Here is a 24,958-nt window from a genome sequence, read left to right as displayed (position 1 = left end):
CACACCTTGTATATTTCCTTCGCGTTAGAACGACACGAAGGTACTACTCTGCGATATGATCATCACAGATGGAAATACCGGTTCGTCGTGTTTACATCGATGAATTCACGGTGTATGAATACCAGTAAGGGTTACATCGTAAGCTAGAGAGACGAAAGCTATCGGGAGATTTTTAATTTCTCGCGAACGTGTTCTCACCGTGACGATGCGGTGTCGTGGTGCGAGCATTGCAGCTGTATGCAAGTATGCATGCAATTAGATCGACGTCTAGCGAGAGTAATCGCAGAAGGAGGCGTCGATGCATAGTTGTACGTACACTCTCGCAAGACGCATCGAGCATATTCAAACACGAACGACGCCAGTATCTTCGCTCCCGTTATCGGTTTTTCACACGCTCTGTACATTGCCTGGCAACGTGCGGATGAAATTGTTGGAAACCCGAGAAACTGAAGGAACGATATGTATTTTAATTAAATTTCGAACCGGTGTGATCGTACAGCAACACGTTTCCAGCCGGATAGGTTCTAAAATTATATTGTTGAATTTTATAAAAATTAAAAAAAAAATTATGAGAATATGTACTAAATGATATATTAAAACTGTATTAACGAAATAAAACAAACATACAAAGTTTCACACAATTTCATGACAGAAAAGTATCTCAAAATGACACTTATGATGTATCAATTTATAACTTAAAACTGTATAAAAATGACTACATAAAGGTTTCATCGGTATTCCTAATGTAAAATAACTGATGGTGGATCGCAACGAACAATAAAGTTGCAGGTATGAAAAGGTACAAAGTCTGATACAATTTCATGACAGAAAAGTATCTCCAAATAAGACTTATGGCATATCAATTGTAAGTTTAAAGTTCGACAAAAATGATCACAGTAATGCCCTAACAGATAATAAATCAGATGTTGATTAACGAACCACAATGAACTTCGCGTGTCTCTACATTGAACTAAACCGAATCAAGAATCTGGCTGATCTCCAAAAGCTTTCCAATCGCCTTTTCCCCGCAATGATCTTGAATTTCTCAGTCGAACGATCCTCCATCGACACGATAACGAAAGCTTTGCGAACCGGAAGTGCGACTTCGGGTCTAAATCCTTGCTTCTCTCTTATCTCTTTTTCTGAAACTTTTTCAACCCTCCGAGCCAGCGAGAACATCGAGGTAAACGCATGTTTTCTCGTTGGAAACAAACATCCCTTCTATTTCCCTTCCAACGAAATTAAAACATTTGTTACGATAGAAGAACCTTAGAAGAAGGTCCTGCAGGACTATACCGTAAATTAACACATTATGGAGGAGATATTTTATTGTTAACTTAATAGCCAGTTTGTTATTTTCTTGCCTACAATTGGGTCAAAGAAGATTCTTAATTGAAAACCATCAATTTCTTGGTTCTTTTTCATTTCTGGACCATTACTCCGCCAAGTATTTATGGCGAAAAATGGGTCAGAGAAGTTGTTCTTGAGGCAGAAAATTTCGAGAGAGCGTGACCACGTGAAAGGGGTCGAAATCTTGAAAAGACCGTACCACCTCGCGTAGTGAACTATCGCACGCGTTTGCATATCCTTGGGTAAACCCTTTTGCTCCTTGAGCCGAGCCGAATAGCGCGGTTGTGCCTGGAATTCCGAGTAGAAAGTTTCGAAACGACCACCTATATCCCTCGAACACGGAATACCTTAGAGATAAGATCCCCTTGATTCGAGAATTCTGAATTCTCCAGGATCCTTCCATACTCCTCTGCCACGAGATTCCTGTTGAACTTCATCTTACCAAATATTCTGGACAAAGACGATCTCTTTGACCCCTTTGAAGTGATGCTCTAATTGCGAGCCAAGAAAGAAGAGCTCTATTTACTATGCAATACTATCGTATCATAAACTTTAAGTAAACTATTTTCTTAGCTCGATTCTATAAACAACTTAAATGAATTGTTGATTTTATTGCAACTCCCTTGTTTTGGAAAATTAAGTTCTATTTAATAAATAAGGGTAGATCAACAATGAAAGTACGATTTTGCTGTTAAATTAATGGGTACAAAGTATGGTTCTATAACCCGATTGTCAATTATACCTGCCCATAAATTAATACTCCACCTCTTGCAGAAGTGGGTGTTGTGATAAGCAATTAATTAGCGCAACGTTCTACCTCGACGTCTTGTTTCTATAGAGAATTTCAGAGGAGCTCAAAAATAATAATTCTATGAAATTGTAACATGGATTTCTTCAAAACAGATAAAAAGGTCGTGCACAAAGTTTTCTTAATTAAGACATGTACTTTTCTCTAATTTTACTAATTAGAAAAATTTCTTTTAATTTTATCATGGCACTCAGATTGTTATATAACCTGATTTCAGTTTAAACCTCGTACAGCGAACTACATTGATGACGCTTGATTATGTTGGTCAGCTTGACCACTATGATTTCGATAATTAATTGTGATAGTTTAACTTCGTGCACCCTCTAATTATTTACGCTAAAGCGTTTATCAATCAGACTACAGCAACCAATAACAAAAAGTCATTGGCAAAATATAGTCGCGATAAAAAAGTTAATGGACTCTTTTAATCAAATTAGAATCTAGTACACATGATTCAAACTCATACTAGTATAACTTCTGCCAAGTGCAAAATTCGGAATAACATTTCAAGCAAAAGTTAATTAAAAAATATCATTAACAAATTGCAATGGCATGCTTCAAACATACGATGAAATTAAGAAAAAAAAAAGGAATCTTGATACCAGTACATAACAGATTCAATGAAACACCCTCTGCAATAGAATTATTAATGTATTGCATCAGAGTAGCTGCGTATCGTGAGAAAAATAACGATTCTATTAACTTTTATAAGAAGAAACAAACTTCGATCAGATAAAAGTTCAGCAGTGTTAATATTTATTTCTCACTCAGAACGAAGATTGCACCTTGCAATCTTTAGCTTTAATTGCGATGACTCCTGGGAATTATTATGAATCATAACTTATCAAAAATAAGGGAATTTTTCAAAGAAACTTTTCGTAACCAGAATTCAAAGAACAATTAAGTTGTGTAATTAAAAAAATTGAGAAAAACGTAGATGAAAATGATTTGAAATATAAAATTAAATTAAAATTGGGGCTTTCCCAATGGTATCGTCGTCCGAGGGTGATTCTATTCTAAGAAATTCGACTCTATCTTCTTCTGATGTATGTATGCCTTGTAAAGAAGATTTACATCTTTTAACTTGAAGTGCCTACGCTAAGAGTTTGAAGAACATCTGTTTGGTACCAGTACCATGTGTTCGTACGTGTGTTTTTGAAGGGTGAGTGACAGTGTACAGTTGGGGAAAAGAGCAATCGATGGTGAACCATCTGTCTGGGAAGTTCAGAACAAACTGTGAGATCGTATGGGTCCAGAACAGAAGGAGCAATTACGTATTTTTGTAGAATTTATTTTTCATTATTCCACTGCAATCATATTCCTTTCAAAAATAAATGAAATATACAACCCCCTTTTGAAATAATTTCTTTTTTAGCAATGTTAGATAACGATATTCCAGATAAATTGTTGTTTCAAGCATTTAATATCAACTTATTGGAAGTTATGTCACTTGCAGTGAAACTAGAACAGCAATAGACTTGTAAAAACTAGAGAAGAAACTCCGTTTTCTATGATCCACATACCAACAACCTGTTTTCACCTATCGAGGCAAACTTGTCTACAAATCGTCGTTACACAATGTAACAGCGAACCGTGCAAATATTTAAGTACTTAGAACAAGAAAACATACTTATCTAATCACATAAATTATAAACCTTGAACATACTATTTATGATAATCATGGAATATTTTAACTAGGAACTGTATGAAATTTAAATAAAACGTCATACAAAATCAACACGTGATTAATTAACTTTTTAAACGAGTAATGAGTGTGGATAGATCAATTAAAATTGAATATCTAACAATACCATATTTCTCTTGGAATTTCCCAAACAAAATTTTAATTATAATACTACAGAACTTATTTTAAGTTCTTAACAAACGATATTTCCAAAATTCTAAGGAAAATGATTTGATATAAGAATTTATCTTTAACCCTTTTCATTTTCCTTGATAACCAAAGTTTCTACAAACTTCTGTGGAGGTTCAATTTGTAAAACAATATTTATAATTGAATTAAAAGCACTATGATCAATGATCCAACCACAAATTTTAACCAAACAAGTTAGCTTAGTCATGAAAGAGTTAACAAGAGAGAACAAACTACTGCTGCTACACTAATTAAGACTTTCGTTTCTCCATATGTAGCATATATGTCCTAGATGATAAAGCAGTATACGTCCAGAAAAGAACAAGTCCAACGAGGTAAAAGTGATGAAACAACTGGATAACAACTTTTCGTTTCGTCACGTTTTCATCGTTGAGAGAATAGTGTTCACGGCCGTGTCTATCGGATCTAAAGCCAGCACGGAAGCATTGACCTTACAATGGCCGGGCTTTGCGAGATACTTTTGCACTCTGTTCCCAAATTTCTACTCCGATTATGATCAAACCATACTGTGAAAATTTCGTGAATTGTGTATGTACCACAAAACAATTTACACTTGGAAGACGAAACTTGAAGAATTTTGCAATTGCAAGGTTTGCAAGGAAACCATATTCATAATTCAAAATATCTGATTTAATACACAAGTGTAATTAAAAAAATTGCATCCTATACCATTTGAAATAGAATTTTTTATCTTGAAAAGGCAAATTTTGCTTTAAAAAATATTTCTTATTAATTATATGACATAAAAATAAAAATATCTAATATAATCCTCTATATTTAAAGGGCTTATTTTATTTCGTTTTATATTTAGCAAATGACATCAAAACAAAGAATATTTCTCTTCTTCCAAGAACAAAGTGCAAAGAGGCTCGAGGTAGAAAGCGCCTAAACAAGTATGATAAAGCCAGAATTCACTTATCTCTCGACTAATTACGACCAGTATTGTATGCAAAAATGATGTTCCACGCGGAGGTCCCTAAACGTCCGTGGAACTGGAAGTAAGATTATGGATCGAAGGCAAAGAGGAAAAGGTAACAAGGGATACAGAATCGGTGCCATTATATTATTCGGCTCTCGACTGCACGTTTTCCAGACGGTGCAGACGTAGTTTTCCGAATGAAATATACGAAGATGGCCGCAACGTGCCAGGCTTCCGGATTTCACCAAACTTCTTGCTACGTTTCGCCACGATCGGACCAGGTCCGTCGAAGAATTGTAACCTTCAGTAAAAAGAAAAATCAGCTCTTTGTCCTTGAGATATGGCTTGCTAGCCAACGAAACGACCAACCTATCAGAGCTAACTGCATCTTTATATTCTGACTGCATCGTACGCGGCTTTTTGTTCCTGTCAGACTTCCGCTTTCTCCATGAATGAGAATTTTCAGAAAATTATTCTGCGATAGCACGGTTACAAATCGAAGATTGAAAAGAAAGAAAGGTAGAACCGATGTTCCCATTTCAACACAAATGTTCTTCTATTAATCTGGATTTAACCCTTTATACTCGAATAACGACTCACATTTTCTATCTGGTTTAATACAGCTACGTGGAAAGTAAGTTTACAGGTAATTTACATAAAAAAAATGAAAATAAAATATAGATCAAGTTTTCCATATCGCTTATACCACGTATATATAAATTTTATGAATAGGGATCTAAATAAAGCTTCTTGATAACGTTTAAAATAGCTTCTTTGTTGGAAAAGCGTTCCTCTATCTCCTAAATAACGCAGATTTTGATAAATATTGATAAAAGTGGTTTAAACATACGATGTTCTTGCAGTATTTTTGTAAATATTTGATTCAAAAATATTGATTTATCCGCAATACAATGAAAATAACTTTTGTAAACAATTGTGTAAAGTAACGGGGCGATTGAATTTGTAATAAATTATATCTTGATGGAGCCAAATACAAAATTGAAACAAGCTGGAAAACTTGTACACGTTTTATAGAAAATTCAGAAAATATGTACAAATCGACATCGTTTTAAGCGATACTACAATACTGTGCTAAATATACTTTGCTTTTTACACTAATACGTAATCAACAAGTTCTGCAGATTTGCATTATCAATGATATACGTGACGTTATCAGCATCTGCGATACATCTAACAAATCAATATGTACATAAAATATCTGCATAAATTATCGGGAAAAACGAAGCGACCCAGTTTCCGTGAAGTAAAAATCAAATATTGTACCAGCATTTAATCGACGATGCAAAGAAACCCAAATAATCTCTACATTTCTCTCTCTTTTATAATTCCCTTTCAGTTTCGAATAACCAACGCAATGACGCGCTCGCGTGTATGCAACTATCACCTACATCGTCCACTGCCGCCTGATTGGGACTTCCGGCGGAGGGTAATTTTACGATTTACACTACGGAGAACAGGATCTCTCGTTCTATCATTTTTATTCGGTCAAAGACAGAAATTATTCACCGATGTAAGCGGGAAACGCGTGAATGAAGGTTCGCGATGAATTAACTATTCAGGAACGCGTGATAAATCGAAGGGCGCGCACGATTCAACGGGCAACTTTAACCGGAAACGCTGTGTTCGCCGTAATCTGTTTCATAAATGTTCCAAGAAACTTTATCTGTGATTTCTACGAATTCGTGACTCATGGAGTTCACTATCTGCTTTCCTATCCAAAAATAAAACGAAGATTTAAATGTAACATAAAATGAAAAAGAAAATAAAACAAAACATAGGGTGAACGTTCAATAACGATGTCGGGTATACAAAGAACTTCCGTAAGTTTTGTTTTCTTTTTAAAAGAACGAACGTATAGTTGTATTTTAACCCGTTAACTGAGCATGACGAATTAGCTAGTCAGTCGATTAAATAACCTTCGGTATGTAGTAGAGTATTTTTATCAATATTATCTTTTGAATTGAAAAATAATCTAGTTAAATTAAAAATACAAAAGTTTGTTAAATCGATTAACTCGAAAAAAGTTAAGTATCAATTGAATGATATGGTACTAAAATTTTAATTTAATTTGTGAATGACTCATATATTTAAAAATATGAATAAAAATGTTGTTATTGTTCTTTAATAATTCAACAACAAGTTAAAAATATTGAATTTGATTACTTAATCGAACAGTCTCGATTAAAGCAACAAATACTTTCGAAAAATAAACAGGCCGATTGCTGTTGGCTCCAAGAGCATCAGTGGAAAACGCGCGAGACACGCTCTTCGTGAAAGGATGATTCATGAGACCCGGAGACGGACGCACACGCACACACGCGCGTACGGTTAGGCGCGTATGCATACGCATGCCAGACGTTAAGTAAAACTGTATCATGCATTTTAAAAGCGTTGTCGCATCGCCACGTAATTAACGATCAACGACCGTTTACTCTCGACACATTGAAAGGCTGTTGCACGTAAGAGAATAGACGTAAATTTAAATGGAGTAAAATGTACTTACCACTCTCGATGTAAGGAACCAGCAACAGCAACAGCAGAAAGAGAACATATCCACACGTATCACTGATCATCGTAACCATATTCTCTCTCTCCCCGTGAGAAGCCGTTGTCCAGGTATTGGCACCACCTCGCGAATACGCGCGAACAACAATAAACAAAACAAAACAACAACGCGACGACGCGAGGAAGTAGCGGTTTCGAACGGTAGTCACCGCAGAGGACAACGGAAAAGCCGATCTCACGGTCGGTCAAAATAACGTTGGCACGTATATACGCGTTACTGGGTTGCCGTGATGCTCGGCGATCAAAGATGAACCGATATCGCGAGTATATTCGCCACTCAGACCGCGTAGCAACTGGGATAGCACAGCACACACTGGATTGTGTTTTCACTGACGTTACGTTGTAAACGCGTTCCGTTGTTCGCGCGCGCAACTTCTTCGGGGCAGCCGAGTCATAAGCTTTTGTAGAAAAAAGAAGCAGCTGAATTATGACGGACGGCCACGGCACACGACACACGACACGTCTCGGCTCAGGGTTGACAAAGCTTACGCCATCGTTTTTCCACCGATATTCATCACTTTCACGCGGACGGTCCTTACCACCAACGATCCGCCCCTCGTAACCTTCTTTCCTGTCGCACGATATTCGTCTCCTTCGATCCGCGTATCCTCCTCCGCGATGTAATTGATCTGTGCCGTTCGTTTGGCCGCGCTGTCTGGCCTGGCGTCGTAACAGCTGACCGCTCTTTTTCTCACACTCTTTTACGAGACGACTCGAGATTTAGCAGACGCATCGCAGCAGCAACAAAACACACACACGACGTCGGCCAGTTGCCACCGTCGTCACTGGCAGTCCTACCACCGCTGAAACGACGACTTCCCTGTCACAATCATGGCGCTCCTGCGTTCGTTCGCCGACTAACCGCCAGGGAGGGACAGCTGCCGCTTCGCGCAGCTACCGCGCGTCACGTGACCCCCCACCAGTTGCGCCGTAGTTCAAATTCGAACGTGCTTTGCGCAGCGTCTCATATACAGGATATCCTGCATAATTATATAAAATAAAGAAAAATGTTATTAGGAAAAATTAAATGGTGTCGGATAGAGCATCCCCTGATGCATAGGATAACTTTTGAACTATTAAATTTTTAACCTGGGTGCGTTTTTATACTTTTCAAGCTGCTTCAATTGATATATAGCAAGGTATAAAATATTTTAATGAATTCAAACTTATCTGAATTTTTAAAAATGAAATTTTGGACTTTGCTATACACCAATTGTAGCGTTTTTTAATTCTTTATAAGAAGGTATTAGGCACTTTGGTCGAAAGTGGGATGTGTATCTTCTATGTACAATTGTATAACTTCTATGTTTCTACTTTTAAATGTAACAAGATTATAAATAAAATAGTTTATTTTATATTGAACTGAGCATTTTAGTATTTTATTAACTCCCTAGTTGATACTTCAGGAAATAAATATACGAGGTAAAGTTTCATACTGTGAAAGGTATCATATTTATACGGTTGATGGCGTTTCCGGCCATTATGGCGCCCGGGAGTTTCAAACGTCAAATATGGATTAAATTCTTATATTACAAAATCAATTGTTAAATGATTTTCTTCAACCATGCAAATAATGCAGAAATTAAAATAAGGAAGTTAATAAACAAAAGTTGCCTTCTTCATTAATGAGAAATTCATTATGAAATTGATAACAATGTAGTTAACCTATTATTAACTGTAAAATTAATCTTCAACTACCTACTCAAAGTAAGAAATTATTCGCACATATTTGTACAAATGAAGTTGCTATGTTTATAATCCCCTTCAGATGCAGATTAAAATTTATATAACGTGATTTTTCCTTCCTACTATTCATTACAAATGGAATTGAAATTAACCGTGGAAAACTTCATGCTACGTGTAGTTAGATATAAACAATGACAGAGGATCCACTTGTGAATACAAACCGGCATTCTAAAAATACTCATCAGAATAACGAGGAGGGAATTAATTACAAACGTACACAAACGATTACTCACGATCCACCCGCGCATAGCTCAAGTAAATTTCATTCTGTAAAGGCAATTACGGTACTTGCAATTGGTATTAATTTCATTTCACAGCAACTCAACCGGAATCTGAGAGCGATGAAAATCCGAAGAAGAAGAAGAAGAAGAAAGAAAAATTGAAAAAGCAGAAAAAAGGGAAGGAAAACGTAACCGCTAATACTGCTTCGAATTCGGCTACGAAAAAACAATCCAAGAATCCAGCGAAGAAATTGTTTCAAGCTTGTGCACAATGCTGCAGGAGAAAAAAAGCTAAGATATCGAAGTCGAAGACAAGTTTTGTCGGGTACGTTAAAGAAAAATCCAAGAAATGTAGAACGAAGAAAAAGAGAAGTAAACAACTGGCAGCTGCGACAGTAGAACATCCGGAGGAAAAAGATAAGCGGAAAGTAAAGATCAAGGATTCGAAAAAGGCTGAAAGGAAAGGCAGCAATAAGGAAGCGGAAGAAGAATATCCTTTGGATGTTCCTCTATCTAGTCCACCCCCCCATCGAGCAGATCAAAATGGACAAATGAAGTTAAATGAAATTCTAGGAATAGACGGTCAAGATTTGACAAAAAGTTGCTGTTTTCTGTGTGCTAAAAATGCGATGGCTATCGCGGCAGCAATATCCGGTCAGGAGGGAAAATCTCATGCGTCCATTCAAACTACCGTTCATTTTAAAGAAAAATCCACCACGGATAAAAGTTCTAGCCCGATGATGTATGTTCGAACTGTACAATCGTCTGTTAAAGTCAAGACACGTGATATAGGTACTGGTTATTCAGAGAAGAAAAAGAAGAAGAAAATATCCAGACCGAAATTAAATTTCAAGAGGCTTAGTATTATTCCAAAAATAAAGTTTCCCGGATATCCGAAAGTGCGACACGTTGCTTGCGGAACAGATAATAATGTACCACAATGTAGAGCAAGACGTGGGAATCACTGTTTAACGGAAAATAAGTGACATTTATTACTAAACGATCAAAGCATAATTGTTTGAGGAGAAGTTAAGTCTTGTGTACTGATATTGGAAGGAAAAGGATACAGGAAGAAACAGCAACTTTCTAATATTGCGGATACATATTGTATCTGTCGAACTTTAAAAACAATTTTAAAGCCTGTCTTTTGTGAAATTGGATTTACGGCTATACGTCGCGTGAGTGATAGGTTAAAACTGACTTTAACTGTTGACGAAAGTTCTTAGAAAGTGTCTAAGCTTGTCTTCTAGGAAAGTCAACCCAAATAACGTTCCTTAGAGCTTCGTCTACTCTAGATTTAGCGAAGACCTATCGACTAGAATAATATTATACATCTTTAATGGACTCCTGTGTCTAACGATGATTTTAAACTATTTTTATAATCTAATTCTGGTTTCATTAGAATTTTAAAAATATAGCCATCTGCATTCATTAATATTTACAACTGTTTCTATGCAGTCTGCAGCTTTTAATATAAATTTATTTTAGTTACACATCCAATTTATATTTTGCAAAGCAACATTTGTAGTATCTCCAATTTTTAATTTATTTGATTGTATCGCTTAATTATCAGTTAAAAATGAATAAATAATTTCAATTTCTAAACGACTGTTCGATATCTTTTCGTTTCGAAATTCTGTTCGATTTTCTTTCTAACTATAACAAAACACTTTTTACTGAACATCCACCGCGTGCAGCAAATTCACAGGGACATAAAAGTCAGTTTCTTAAAGCTCTATTTATTATAGTCTCGCAGTTTATGTACATAAAACATCTGTCTCGTACGTTTCCGGTAACTTATGTTCATATCCTTATGCTTATGAGTCTAATGAAAAATTTCAACCCTTTGGCTGCAGTACATTCTGATCAAAATCCATCAGTATTGAAAGCGTATCATTATAATTAAATATAAGATGACAACATATCCTACGTTGGTTTGATAAATCAAAACTGTGTTGAACTGAGTAATGTACCCCTTTCGGTCCTATAAAATCGTATATGTACGTCATTCGAGGTGAAAGGGTTAACAGAACCTATGGCAATGTACCACGGTGGTATCGTACGAAAATCATCGTTTCCTGTTACAACCAAGTGGAACAACTTTCGATTGCACTTTTTTCTCCGCCAAGCCCACGCTCGGTTAAGTAGTTCGAATCAATACTAGTTCAGACAGTATCCGGCGAGGATACCACAGGTCGGGATGGTATCGTCGTCGCGTTAACATTGGCGTCATCTGACGATGGATTTCCAAACACAAGGGGTGCGGTATAGTAGGGAAGCAAAGGGTATTGTGCCGGTGGAAAATACGTGGGTGGAAACAACCCTTGTCTCTGGGCTATCTTCAATCTTGAGGTAAGTTGTTTCTTCCATTTGGTGCGCCTGTTTTGGAACCATGTTTTGATTTGTACCTCGGTTAAGTTCAGCGATTTTGATAGCTCCATTCGTTTGCTTACACTCAGATACTTGTCGATCTGTAACAAAGATTTGTATGTAAGCTTGTTTATTATAAATACTTAGTTTATTTATTTTTCTGCTGCAGTTACACCAAACATTGAAGTTATCTAAATTCTACCTTAGAGGAATCACAAATTAACAAAATTCAAATGTATTAAATTAATATTAACTTGTTATAGTTTTTGTAGGAAAAGAGGATTTGTTTAACAAAAGATACCTTAAATTCTGATTCCAGCCTTTCCAGCTGTTTCGCACTGTATGCCTGTCGTGGTTTTCGATCGATCCCCGGCTTCCTGGACCGTCTTCCACTCGGTTTGGGCGCTGGGCAAACAATTAAATGCTTCATAGAATTCGATTATCCTTCGCACACTGGGACAAGTAAATTTTACCAATAACCAGAAACATTTCAACCAAGTTAAATATTAATTGAATACCATCTTTGAGTTAGTGACAGTTGATCCTGACAGACCTTCTCGAAGATTTATGACGGTGATAATAAAAATTTAACATTATAATGATGCTTCTTAATTGTTCGGCTAACTTTGTCAGCTTGTACTCAATTACCACTTTCTCCGGTACGGTGTGCTCATTGGACAGGGACTAAAGTTACCGTGCGTCTCTAAAACATGTGGGATTGTTTGAGGAACGTGTGACATCTTACTGTCAATACGAGCCAGAACGTGGCAAAGAGTTGTATAAACAGTTTATACCGAGGAACGTTTGGATGCGATTATCATTATGGTGCAAAGAAGTTCCACACATTTCCGTTCAAGAGGTTATATGAGGTATTATACCGTTGTTAGTCGCATTTAGATAACATGACACCGCAGTGTATCACGCGTGAAAAATCAGACAAAGGAATCATTAAGCAATTTCTACAAATTTTGGGTACAAAAAAAAGTGTAAATGTTGCAAATTTCATTGCTAATCATACAGTATCTTTTCTAGGTATATTTCAATAAGTGGTTGTAATAGGTTCTGTCAACGTTAAATACAAGTTTGTTGTTTAAAGTTGACTAAGTTTAAATAGAGTTTTATGACTTCTTTTTCTATCTTTTTTTCCAGTAATAAAATTTGCAATTTTGTAAAAATCCTTTGCTTGATTCAATAAAATTTGAGGAAAAGCAAATAGTGTATTTCCAAAGCTGATGTCAAAATTTGTCTGTTTTTATATCCTTGTTTTTCATTTTTTACCAGCGTTACAACATTATTATCCTTCCATTCAATATTTTATTCAATTCTAAAAATCATGATAATTTTACGTGAAAATAGAAATTTGAAACTTTCACAATTGTTTGAATTAGTAATTATGACATTTTGGGTTTCCATCGGGTTGATCTTTTGATTGTCTTGCCGACGTTTTAGAAAGGTTTACAGTTTACCTCAGCCCTAAAAGTCCTAATGACTAAGTTTGATTGATTGCTTAATTTTTTAAATTGATATTTGCCTAAATGGAGTCCTTAATAAATCACATTTCATGAAAAGCTCTATGTTTGTTCAAAATGATCGCTCCTCCTATGTCATATTAATTGCCTTCTTCACAGTGGTGTGAATTAATCGGGACAAATTCGTTGTGCAAATCGGTCATGTTTCCTAGAAGACGAGAGACTATTGGCCAAAAAGCGAACACGGTGACGAAGAACGAATACCTGCGAGCCAAGATTTACGAGTGTACGGAGACATTTAGCACCTCCCCGGAAGGTGGTTAGAGTAACGTCGTTGATAAATGGGTGCCTAACAGCATGGCGGATGGTAGCGAAAGACCAGAAACAACGATGGCGGATGGTAATCCTCTGGCAAAAATTATTCACGTCTTAAAATCCTCGCAAATATTCTACTTCAATATCCTTTAAATCTCTTTTTATTCATAGAACCCGCTAAAAATTACGTTTCTATTCAATTTCAGTTTCAAAGTTAATTAATTAAACTGAAATTAAGAAAGAAATTGCGAATACAAAATTGGAAGCCATGGATTTTATAATTAAATCTTCGGTTTAATTTCTTGATTGTTATTTTGCTAAATGGAGTTTATGGTATAAAATGAATGAAACGGAATTAAAAGGTGAATCGATAAATTAAATTTGCACAAGCGTGACATCCGAGCAACTAAATATTATACACCTGGCCGGTAACACATCGAAACATCATGGGGATGCAACACCCCAGCTGTTAATGTGACGTTCGCGTGCCGAAAAGCTGTTACCATAGGCGCCTCGAGTAATGTCCAATATTCCCTTGGAGCCAAGAAAGAACCCGACGATTTCGCTCTTCTCGCTATTGTTCGCGAAAATGGAATTACGCCGATAAGTTATTACGAGCGGATAATTAGAGTCTTTTGTTGTCACAGAAAGAAACACGTTGTTGTTTCAAAGAGAACTATGAAAACTTCAGACCTTCGATGCAATTTTTTTAAACTTCTCACGCGATATTCTCTCTCTGATACGGATAGATTGATTTAATATATAATTTATGTAAGCGCTTTTACCTTGTAATCCAAACAATTGGCCAGGTTTCGTTTGAGCGAACCAACTGTTGTATAAAAGGGATGCAGAAGCTAGAGACGTCGCTGAATATCCCGAAGGATCCGAAAGTGTCACTTCAGAGTAGGATAATCCTGTTGGAGCGTACAAACTGGCATTTATATCTATAAAAATAATGATTCTTAATATTGCATCTGGAAGATAAGATAAATTAAAGTGTACAGAATGTCCTAATAATTATAGAAAGCACTTTAACAATTTCTTATCAAGCATTAATATTATATTAATTTCATAAAATAGCAAGTAGGAGATTTAATACATAGAGTGCCATCGGTAGCCGACGTTGCCTCGAATTTTGCCTAATCTCCTAATTAGTAAAATAAAAAAAGAATGCAAATTTTGAACAGCATCAATATTATATAAATAATGCAAAGTACTAATCTAAAATCTCAAATTCGAAAATTAACCAAGCGTGCCCTTAATATAATTAGAATTTTAAGAAGTCGAAATCAACCCTTGGACGGCGGACCACGAAGAGAGCTCCAATTTGAATTTAATTTTGTACTTTCCCTACTACTTAACGTATTAAATAAAAGATATTATAACATAATGATCAAATAAATATCATTTGTCATATAAATTTTACCAGAATGTGTAGCCGGCATTGCAGTGGGTCTAATAAACTGACTTCCATCCATTTTCTCGTCCCTTTCTTCCGGTTCCTCTTCTTTGTCCTCGAAGCTGTTCAAACCAGAGGATACTTCATTATCCTTTTTCTCGTGTCTTCCAAGAATATTGTCAATGGTAAAAGCACTGGAGGCAGCAACCGGTGAAGAGTTCTTTCTTTCAACTTGCTTCCTGAGATTGTCCTTGTAACTTTCATTACTCGAATCAGACGCATATTCCATCGTGTCCTGATGACTACCCGGTGACTTCACAAATCTCTCACGATTTTCTCTCGTTCGTCCGTAAGCGTCATCCACGATATGAATCTTTTTATCTTGCTGCATGGACGCTCGTCGAAGATCGTACATCTCTTCGTTCACCTTGCTGTAATTTTGATAAAGCTCCATCGTCGACAATGTCATTGGACTCTGTTCAAACTCCACCTCTTACGAGTTGCACTTCACGATCATTGTTTAAAATTATTTTACACCTCGTACACCTAATTCTTGCAAAGTATCTTCTCGCCACTGGTAATGTTCCAAATTTTATACACTAATATGTTCATATCTTTCAACACTACGTAGAATATTTAACGAACAGATGACACGAGGTTCATCGAGCTTGCATCTGACTAATCTCCGCTCACGTTTAAGCTCTAATCTGCCACTAATCTCCCTGTCAACCTTCCGAAAGCAAGTACTTGAAAATGTATGACAGGTGGCACGTGTCTGTGGTCCAGAAGGACCTCCCAGCCTCCCCACCAGCAGCTTCTGAGGGAAGGTCATCCAGAGATACTGGAGGAACATCTCGCACCGGTAACCCCCACTCGTTTTCTGTTACCTGATCGGAGTAGGGGTCAAAAGCTTATTCACACTGGTTTAACGTTGCTTTTGCTATCGTATCCCGCGATAAATCGATAGAATGCCTACTCCGCGCTAAACGGTTTTTGGACGTCGTTTCCTTCACAATTTATGTTTCAAATGGACGAGGTCCTTTGGTCATCGAAGACGCTGGTACAAAATGACTGTAAAAGATTTTAAATTAATGCCAGTGTATTTTGTTTGATTTATATCAGCTCTGTGTTATTTGAGGAGGTGAAATAAAAGATGAGGTTCGTAGATGTGCCAACTCGTTCGCACCTGTTCATCGTTCAGGATTATTTGCAGAGTCTCTTCCTTGCGAATTCTGTCTGGTTTTCGCTATTCAAATTTCGAGGTATTATGTGCAGTAGTGTTCAATGAATACCATTACACTCGTAGAAATTATTTAATCATCTAAAGAATTTAATTGCTTAGTCGCTGAATTTCAATGAAAATTATCGAATTGCTTTATTGTCGAACGGTTCGATTTTATCGGATTATAGTCATCTTTGCACGAATTATGGTTGTCTCGTAGAATACGTCGTTTTAATACTATGATGTGCGCAGTAGCGAATTTCATGCAGCCGAAAAGAGTTCATCAGGGGTGAGATAGCGATGCTGCGATTGGTTCAAGAAGCGCATGCTCTTCCGCAGCGTCCGCCTTCTTCGACCCCTCTATTTCAGGGTTTTATGTCAGCAAACTAATGGTTCTTTCTTTATCCCATATACACCCTTGCAATGGATAAACGCTTCTGCCATACGGAGAACGGCGTGAAAAAGTACCGCAAAACACTTCTTCACGCGTTTACTAAACTCTGCTCAGAGGTTCTCATTCGCAGATTCATTTGATGAATCTGTAATTTAAAAAATTGTAAGTTATTCAGGAGTAGTATTTTTGAAATATTTTATTATCTGGAAAGCTACATTTAAAAATTTTTAATATACGAGGAAACTGTTAATTCCCTTAGAATATTAAAAGTTATTTAATTCGTATTAAATATTTATATACTTATATATTTTAAATTTAAGTTGAAAAATTGGAGAATTTTATATTGTCTATGTACATTAATTATTACATAAAATTTCAAAAACTCTAATTGCTATTTTGGATCAAATAAAAATCAAATATTAAACTTCAGAACATTTTTTTCAAAAGCGAGCCTGAAGAATTTTATGTAAACATATAGAATTTGAGATTCTCGGGTCTCTATCTTGGTACACTTTACCGAACCATACAAGCTGTTTCCGTTTACGGACTTCAAATGCCGAGCATTTTCCGCGGAAGCGGTACCATTAGTTTCCGGGCCAGATCGGGCCAATCTCAATGTTCGGTCTTATACACAGTGAATCCATTGAGTTCCATACTGCAATGATAAAGGACCAATGGCGATTGTGAGTGCTTTCTATCGTGGATTCGTATCATCAATTCTTTCCTCGATCAACGTCCGGTCGTTTTAGCTGTGGAAATTATTTTGTGATACTTCAAAGGAAGTTACTTGTTAGAATGATACAATAAGACATCAATTTTCTTTAATTTATTTTCTTCAACAATTTGTCGTAAATGATATGCAACTGTTCGTAGTTACGAACGTTCTGAAGAAATTTGAGCGTGCAAGTGATGAGAACAAATATTAGGCCCCGGTCACATGAAACGAAATTCCGTGCATCAGCTTTTCGTTAGGTGTGAAAGAAGGAAGTAACGACACGGTCGGCGCACATGGAATTTCACGGACCCGTATCTACGCTTCTTCCAGGAAACCATTACGGACCCTTCATCTTTCAAAATATTTGGAAATCAGATGGCTGTTTGTCTTCCAGAGGACCAGTCAATAATTTGCATCTGCATGAGAAAAATTATCGCGATAACGTTCACGAAGCTATAGCCGTTGCCCATCAAATTAGAACTACGTGAAAAAAATGTCACTCTTCTAATAAACGCAACCCTTGGATGGTGAATACTGGTATTTCACAATTTTTATTTCGTTTTCACGAAACTGAAACTTTCGTACGAACGATCTTATTCGCCTATATGGACTTTACTTTTGCGTTCGATGCACGCTGCGCCCCGTAATTGAAACGATCAATCAAACACCTGAGAAAAGGAGGGTGTACTAGCGCGCGCACAAATTGCCGTGGGACGTTTTCACACATTGTGAATTTATTTGCACTATACTTCCATTGTGAGCAGCATTTGTGAAATACATTTATCTCATTAAAACTTACTCTGTCATTGCCTCTATTTTCGATTAAATTTCTTTCATAATTTTTGAAATTATCTGCCATCTACTATTTACAAATAAACCAGCAAATAGAAATCTATATTTTCAAATATTATATTTTATAAATATTTGACTCGTGCATGATGGGCCATTTGACAAAGATAATTCAAATTTAATTTTATAAAATTTCCAGCTACCCATAATGAAAATATCTTTTTAAATTTTCTTATGATTTTTGATAAATATTCAGCTGTACGTCGATGTTCATTAATGGCCCACATGCAAACGAAACAAATTTTCAAAGAACGTATTTGGACACATGGAGTAATCCCATATCGTTTGGTGACACCAGCAGCCGATTTACACGTAATCCGACACCTATGATTAAATACCTTTATTAAAAACCACTTACAACGCTCTTATGAATGTTTTAGGAGCAGAGGGTTGCCAGGATGGCTCGGATGGGTCGGCGAGATGAGGTAATGGGGGCTTTGTTCCCCTGGGAACTCGCTCACCTGTCTAATATCTCGCGAGAGTGGCTATATCTGTGCCCATACCAATAGCAACCAGTTTATACACCAGAGCTTACTGAAAATTAATCGCCCACTTTTGAAAGAATTCTTGCTATCTCTTTAATCTTCTACATCGGTTTCCGACAGAAGAGATACTTCTTTTCCTGTCATATTGTAACTATTTCGAAACTGTACTTATATATATTTAAGACCAAACTATGATATTTTATGGAAAAGCTATTAGGTTGGTGGAGGTGAAGTAAAAGGATACATTAGTGAAATTTTGGTAACAATAATAAAAGAAATTCATTACAAATTAAAAATTGAAAACTACAAGCTTTATAATTAAATTTTTGAGTACAGTATTTCTAAGGGTAGGTGTCCTATTCTCTCACGAGGTTTACTTTCAAGTGAAGACCTACCCCAAAATAAAAAGATCCTCATTTCTATTATTCAATCTAGTGTTTCTAATTGTAAATAAAAGAATCCCCAATGATACAAGTAAGATTTTTATGAAAATTCAACGTGTCAGAAATGCACATAATTCTCTTTTATTTAAGAAAAGTAACTGTTACCTCGAACGAAGAGCTTTGTCAACGCTACTTAAACAAGTGTACGGTTAAAGCAATTATTTCTAGCAGTTGAACGTCTTATCTTCAGAAGCGTGTCTCCGTTTTGTCAGTCTTCTTCTTGCTGGCACTAAGGAACACAAATACTATACATTCAAATGAATTCACTTACAAAAGTTCAAATTCTCTTAGTTTTTATTTTAATCACCTCAATGATCGGTGCAATTCTTGGGCAACAGTGTATCGACGACGGAAACGAATTCTGTCTCGATGAAAATGATATACTATCCGTGGATCTTTTGCCTGGAACTTTTTTATTTGCTGATCAAATGAACAAAAATGCAACGAGGAATCCTGAGGAGGAAATGGTAGATGGATCGATTCACAATGCACTGAGTAAAATGGAATATCATAGGCGAGTTTAATTCTAATTCTTCAATTCAAAATATCAAAAAATAAGTTGTAAAATATTGTCTAGTTTAGTGGAGTTTTAAAAGAGTTTGTATTTAGTGGTTTGTGATATCAGGAAAAGGATGAACGAGTATTTGTGTCACGGTTATATGGCTGAAGAAATTGTGAAAATGATGAGCACGCCTCGAGTTAAAAGACGCCTTAGTATATCAGAAAAATCCGAATTACATGATTTGATGGATGACGATAATGTTACTATTCATGATAAATTGTTGTCTGATGAAGGGAGTATGAAATACAAGAATTGGTTGCAGCGGTAAGTATTGCGAATTATTAATAAAATTGAAGGGTTGGATAAAAAAATTTTCAAATAACTTTTACGATTTCTGTCAAATTAATAAAAATAGAGCCAGCTGGTTCTTGCATCTAATCTTCTAATTAATTTGTAAAGATTTTTTAATTTATCTAACTTGTTAAAAATACATTTGTCTATGTAGTAGGACTACTTTAGACGACGTGTATCAACATTACACTCCCCATAAGAAAATGAAAAAGAAACAAGGAGTGTACAACAATGATTTTGAAGAATTCGATGGGGAAGTTACGGGTTACGCTATGCAGGCTCCTTTACCATCTGGTAAAGTTGGTTTTTACGAAGATCAACACGATCAAGATGGTAAAAACTGCTCATTAACAATCTTCTACAATTATAAAAATAGAAAAACATATATATATATTTTTTTATCTTTTTAAACAGATCACATGTTGTCGTCCTCTTCGGGACAAAACTTTTATTATGGCCTCGGTTATGGCCACGGTGGTCACGGTGGCCATTTCGTGCATCACGAAACATTTCCAGCTATACACGAAGAGCACTATTACACAGAACCCATGTATCAAGACCACGAAGAAGAATCTCACAAACCCTCTTATTACAAAGGAAAAGGAAATGAATTGTCGATAAAAGATTTTTTCGAAATTGCACTCACTGCTCTCGCGTTTCTAGCTTTTGGCTTGTTTATTATTCAGCTGCTAATGAATGCTACGGTATAGTACTAAAGATATACCGAATTTTGACATCTTTTTTCTTTATTTTAGACATTGTTTTTTATAGGCTAACATGAACACAACCACAGTCACAATGGCAACCGCAGCTAAACGTCTTAAGAGGGATGCAGGTTCCTTACCTTTTTCGTACGCGAGTAACGAGGAATTGAATGAATTGTCTTACAATGTGCTGAGGAGTATCGAAGCTGCTTTAGTTGCTGATTTAGATTCTGGAAATTGCATCCGAAGGATCCTCTGCGAGGACAATCGACATTCCACGCAAACGCGTGATGCACGCAAAATTTGGATGCCTGTTTGGAGGTAAGATGCAAAAAGTAATTAATTTCGAATTTTTGTATAGGTGTAAGCTTCATTTATCCGAATGAAACTACCCCTATCTCACATAGTAAACATTTTCCTTACAAATTTTCACGTACATACATTCGATAAACATGGAATCAACCTTTTCCAGTCTAGGAATGAGTTGGATATCCGGCAGAGTGTTGAAAGGTTCTCCCTGGTCGGCAATGCTGGACTCTGTAAAGGCTTCGGTTCTAGGACTAGGCGGAGCCGACTGTGCATCCTTGTATCCTGACTGCGATCTTAAAAAAGAAAGGATCAGAAGACGCAGAAGACGTAGAAAATAATTTCGTATTTGTTTATTCAAATCGTCGTAGCGTAAATATTATTTATCGACATTTTTATCACTGTTATTCATTTACAAGGATCAATGTTCAAATTGCTTACTCATCAAAGTCCATGATGACTGTTTCCAATGACAACCGTAGTTGCAGCATTTTCAGTCCGTTTCATCTGTTTGCTTGGCTACCACATCTCGTGGAAGTGGTAATAGTGAAGCATACGTCGAACCTGATGGACAAACATGGAAGACGTTTTCTTCCTTAACTTCTTGCAGAGGACGTATGTTTGACAGTATGGGCACATTTCTTTCGTTGTGCAGTGTACGAAACTCGGCGATCTTGATTGGAGAGATTATGAAAAGATCTGAACACTAAAATATGTATATAAAAATTCATTTGAGAGAATTTACTTGTTTAGAGGTAATTCCAATTGGTTCTCTGCAGATTAGCCACAGAATTCTGTGCACATTTTCCGCTGTTACTATTGGACCCCAGTATAAAAAGTAATCTTCTTTGAATGGTCTTAGAATTTCTGTTAGAAATTTGGGAACTAGGCGAGCAGAGGAATGGGCTTCTTGAATAGAATTCAAGTTTTTTACAATTTCTTCCATGAACTCATTTGGTCCATCCTGTAACTAAATAGGAAATAATTTAATCCGATGGAAATTTTGGTAAATTCATACATTTTTACCTTAAAAAAATATACTAAAACTATGGCTCCGTCGGGTCGTCGAAGTGCTACATCCAATGAATCGTACTCGTCCTTAAAATGTACAGCATGGAGTTCCATGGGCATTCTTTTAAAAATGATCTGATTTAATAAAATTTTCGAGTTGCAAGTAATTACTATGTTAAATAAATTTGTTGCATATTTAAATATATATCTCATACACATTAATTATTCAACGTGTTAGTTGCACATAACTCATCAGTTTAATAATAAAAATAATAAAAAATGTGCATTTCGAACCTTGCACCATCGACGGTATGTTCACTACCAATCATCTCATTTTCTCCCCAATGAAAATGAATTTGTGAGATCGTGTAATTTCCCGGCAATGGTCCATTGGAAATATAAGGATGTCTCTCTTGCCATTTTGCGCTGATTATCACTATTATAAAACAATATTTATTAAGAATAGATCTTGGCAAATGAATCATTAGTAGAAACAAATATTACCTGTATATCCTGTATTAGTAATTTTCAATTTTCGTGGAGCTATATCGATACCGTTCCATTCCAAAGGGTTCAATTCAATTACTTTCATGTAACTAATGTCCAAATTGATTGGAGATCTTGAATTATCGTCATTAAGACCCAAACTTTGGATTAATTTAGCATTTTGTATTTTAATTTCATCCGTTTCTAACAAGATACAGAGAAGCACTAAATAATTCAATTAATTTATAAAAGGTACACTGCTCAGTAAAAATATATTTTAAAATATATAAAAATTCTAAAGATATTTAGGTGATTTACATAACCCAGCAGCTCTATTAAATTGAAACATTAATTCAAACACTAATACAAGAAAAAATAATACAAATTATCCAAAACTGTTAGTTAATAATTTTTGAATTTTTCAACTCAATTTTCCACTTAAATTAAATTTCTGTATACCTGCTAAGCTTATCTCCATCTCATCGTTAATTGCAATAAAGTTAACTTTGCAAAATATTTAAAATCGATACAGAACACGTACAAAACTTCAAGTAATTGCGCAATTATTCACGATCTAATTGATTTCTCGATTAAAACATGGATTATGCTCGAAAAATCGGTAAATCCACCGAACCCAAGAAATGGATAAGATCACCCGCCTCTGTTTTATATACATCTGACCCACCCATAAGCGAGGACAAAGTTCTCCTCGAGGATCGTCGCTTGAAAAACTGGAAAAGATGGTTAGCGACTCGAAAAACTCAAAGCATGCTGATCAAATATGAAACAGGTCGTCATCAAAGGGATCACGTCATGAATTCCTGCGAAACAATTCGTCCACTGGTGGAAATGAGAACCTTGATGGATTACGCCACAGTTCCAGTACCAGTTATACCTGATAATTATCGAGGTGGTCCAGAATTTTGGAAAATTCCACCAGCGATCCCCAAACGGGATCCCTGTTTACCGGATATTAAATTCGCACCAAATAAAAAGGATCTGAATAAAGTTCCAGAATTCACCTACGTAGGTCTACCTGAATTAATAGAGAAAGAAAAGAATCTGGTAAGTTTATCATCGAAGAAATCAGTATGGAAACGCAGTCAATATCTCCATAAACGAAAAGAAGAGCTGTCGCATGAAATCAAACTCGTGGCATCGACAGAACCGGAAATTAGGCATCTGGTCATCGAGAATTATGTATTTCCAGAAGAAATTGAGATGCCAAGAATTCCTCCAATAACTATCTCCGATGCAGAAGATGAAGAGTCCTGTGAATCTCCTGATCAAACCGTAGTCCTGAAGATCCAGGATACAGAAATTCGGCAAACATTTTCTTCAAGAAAAGAAGGAATCACATCTGAACCTATCAAATGGAATGTAGACTTTTCTAGCAAAGTGAACGAGATGGAAGAGAAAGAAATTGTATTTGAAAATAAAGGAAATCGTGTGATTATTTATCAATGGAGGGATGCAAGATTTCAATCCAAAGCGATGTCTTTTAGCAGAAAAATAAGCCCCTTCTTTTTTAATAAGACCAAAGGGGTGATTCTTCCTGGACAGTTCGTGAAATTGAAAGTCTGGTATCGATCACGAAAGTCAGGAGTTTTTATGGAATTCTGGAGATTATTGACTGATCCAGAACTCTGTTCTTCACCGCTGATTTTTCGATTCTGGGGTCATTCTGAGACGATGAGGGAGGTTCAGGATGAGTTTGCACATACCGTTGATAAATATTTGGATCGTTGTATTAGAAACAATGTGATAAGGGAAATAATTGATGATATAATTGAAGATGTTTATTTCGTAAAACCACCTGATCCATTTTATGGAAGCTTGTTCCTAGAATCAGAAATATTTACAGCAAAGAATCCAATGTGCTTCTATAGTCCTAGTTTGGTGATAGAATTTCAGAAGATTTATCAGGCTGCAACGAATCAAAAACAGCAGCGTTGGAATTTATCCATAATTGATCTCCGAGATCTTTTATTGAAAATGAAAAATCCAGAACGGAGAAATTCAATGCTGAAGCAATTGAGTAAACTTTATAAAGACTGCCTGAAACCCACTTTGTACAAACCAGTTCAGTGTAACAAGTATGAAATGATATATAATTTATGGGGTTATTTCTTCAATCAATTTGAAATCGAAAGCCAACAATCAAGACAAGTTCGTCCTGAAAAAGAAATTGATACATCTGAGACTCTTATTAAAGACAAAAATCGTAAATCAAGTTCTTCTTTACAAAGTGTTCAAGAAATTAGCGAAAGTTCTGTTATCATGATGAATAATTTTGCATATGGAGAAACATTTTTCATTCGCATTTATCAACTTTTAGCTGAGACGATGGAACGGATTTTTGCTACTATTGATTCATTTAATAATTTGAACGAAAGAGAAAAATGATATAATT

The 24,958-nt window shown here is 36.0% G+C and overlaps 5 protein-coding genes across 8 annotated transcripts in view; 2 read left to right on the top strand and 3 right to left on the bottom strand.

The window, feature by feature from the left end:
* LOC114883107 (disintegrin and metalloproteinase domain-containing protein 10) overlaps nucleotides 1-8,397 on the bottom strand; it is a 94,275-nt gene extending 85,878 nt beyond the window's left edge. For all 3 annotated transcript variants that reach the window (XM_029200541.2, XM_029200542.2, XM_029200543.2), the window contains exon 1: nucleotides 7,496-8,397. In XM_029200541.2, the coding sequence (XP_029056374.1) occupies nucleotides 7,496-7,574 (79 nt within the window). In that variant the 5' untranslated portion in view covers nucleotides 7,575-8,397. The remainder of the gene's footprint in view (nucleotides 1-7,495) is intronic.
* A 2,803-nt stretch (nucleotides 8,398-11,200) lies between these two features.
* On the bottom strand, nucleotides 11,201-15,879 carry LOC114883108 (homeobox protein MSH-D-like). Of its 2 annotated transcripts, none has more exons than XM_029200544.2 (4): nucleotides 15,105-15,879; nucleotides 14,464-14,622; nucleotides 12,196-12,299; nucleotides 11,201-11,995 (listed from the first exon to the last, which is right to left on the bottom strand). In XM_029200544.2, exons 1-4 carry the CDS (start codon nucleotides 15,544-15,546, stop codon nucleotides 11,690-11,692), a joined length of 1,011 nt encoding a protein of 336 aa, XP_029056377.1. In that variant the 5' UTR covers nucleotides 15,547-15,879; the 3' UTR covers nucleotides 11,201-11,689. The 2 variants fall into 2 exon arrangements, with proteins under 2 accessions (XP_029056377.1, XP_029056378.1); XM_029200545.2 differs by having other exon boundaries at nucleotides 14,464-14,592.
* Nucleotides 15,880-19,496: 3,617 nt separating this feature from the next.
* Nucleotides 19,497-21,389, top strand: LOC114883133. The gene is made up of 6 exons (XM_029200607.2): nucleotides 19,497-19,699; nucleotides 19,811-20,011; nucleotides 20,193-20,371; nucleotides 20,453-20,742; nucleotides 20,810-21,063; nucleotides 21,215-21,389. The coding sequence occupies exons 1-6, from the start codon at nucleotides 19,497-19,499 to the stop codon at nucleotides 21,387-21,389; spliced, it is 1,302 nt and encodes a 433-aa protein (XP_029056440.1).
* A 152-nt stretch (nucleotides 21,390-21,541) lies between these two features.
* Nucleotides 21,542-23,023, bottom strand: LOC123988140 (carbonic anhydrase 1-like). Its single transcript, XM_046287167.1, has 6 exons — nucleotides 23,005-23,023; nucleotides 22,564-22,749; nucleotides 22,354-22,495; nucleotides 22,075-22,180; nucleotides 21,794-22,018; nucleotides 21,542-21,721 (listed from the first exon to the last, which is right to left on the bottom strand). Exons 1-6 carry the CDS (start codon nucleotides 23,021-23,023, stop codon nucleotides 21,542-21,544), a joined length of 858 nt encoding a protein of 285 aa, XP_046143123.1.
* A 119-nt stretch (nucleotides 23,024-23,142) lies between these two features.
* On the top strand, nucleotides 23,143-24,951 carry LOC114883132 (MYCBP-associated protein-like). The gene has a single exon (XM_029200606.2). It carries the CDS (start codon nucleotides 23,143-23,145, stop codon nucleotides 24,949-24,951), a length of 1,809 nt encoding a protein of 602 aa, XP_029056439.1.
* Nucleotides 24,952-24,958: the final 7 nt, after the last annotated feature.

Source organism: Osmia bicornis, chromosome 9 (assembly GCF_907164935.1).
Source record: "Osmia bicornis bicornis chromosome 9, iOsmBic2.1, whole genome shotgun sequence".
NCBI classification, from domain to species: Eukaryota; Metazoa; Arthropoda; class Insecta; order Hymenoptera; family Megachilidae; genus Osmia; species Osmia bicornis.
Note: the sequence above shows the minus strand (reverse complement) of the source record. Positions and strands in the feature narration are given on the sequence as shown.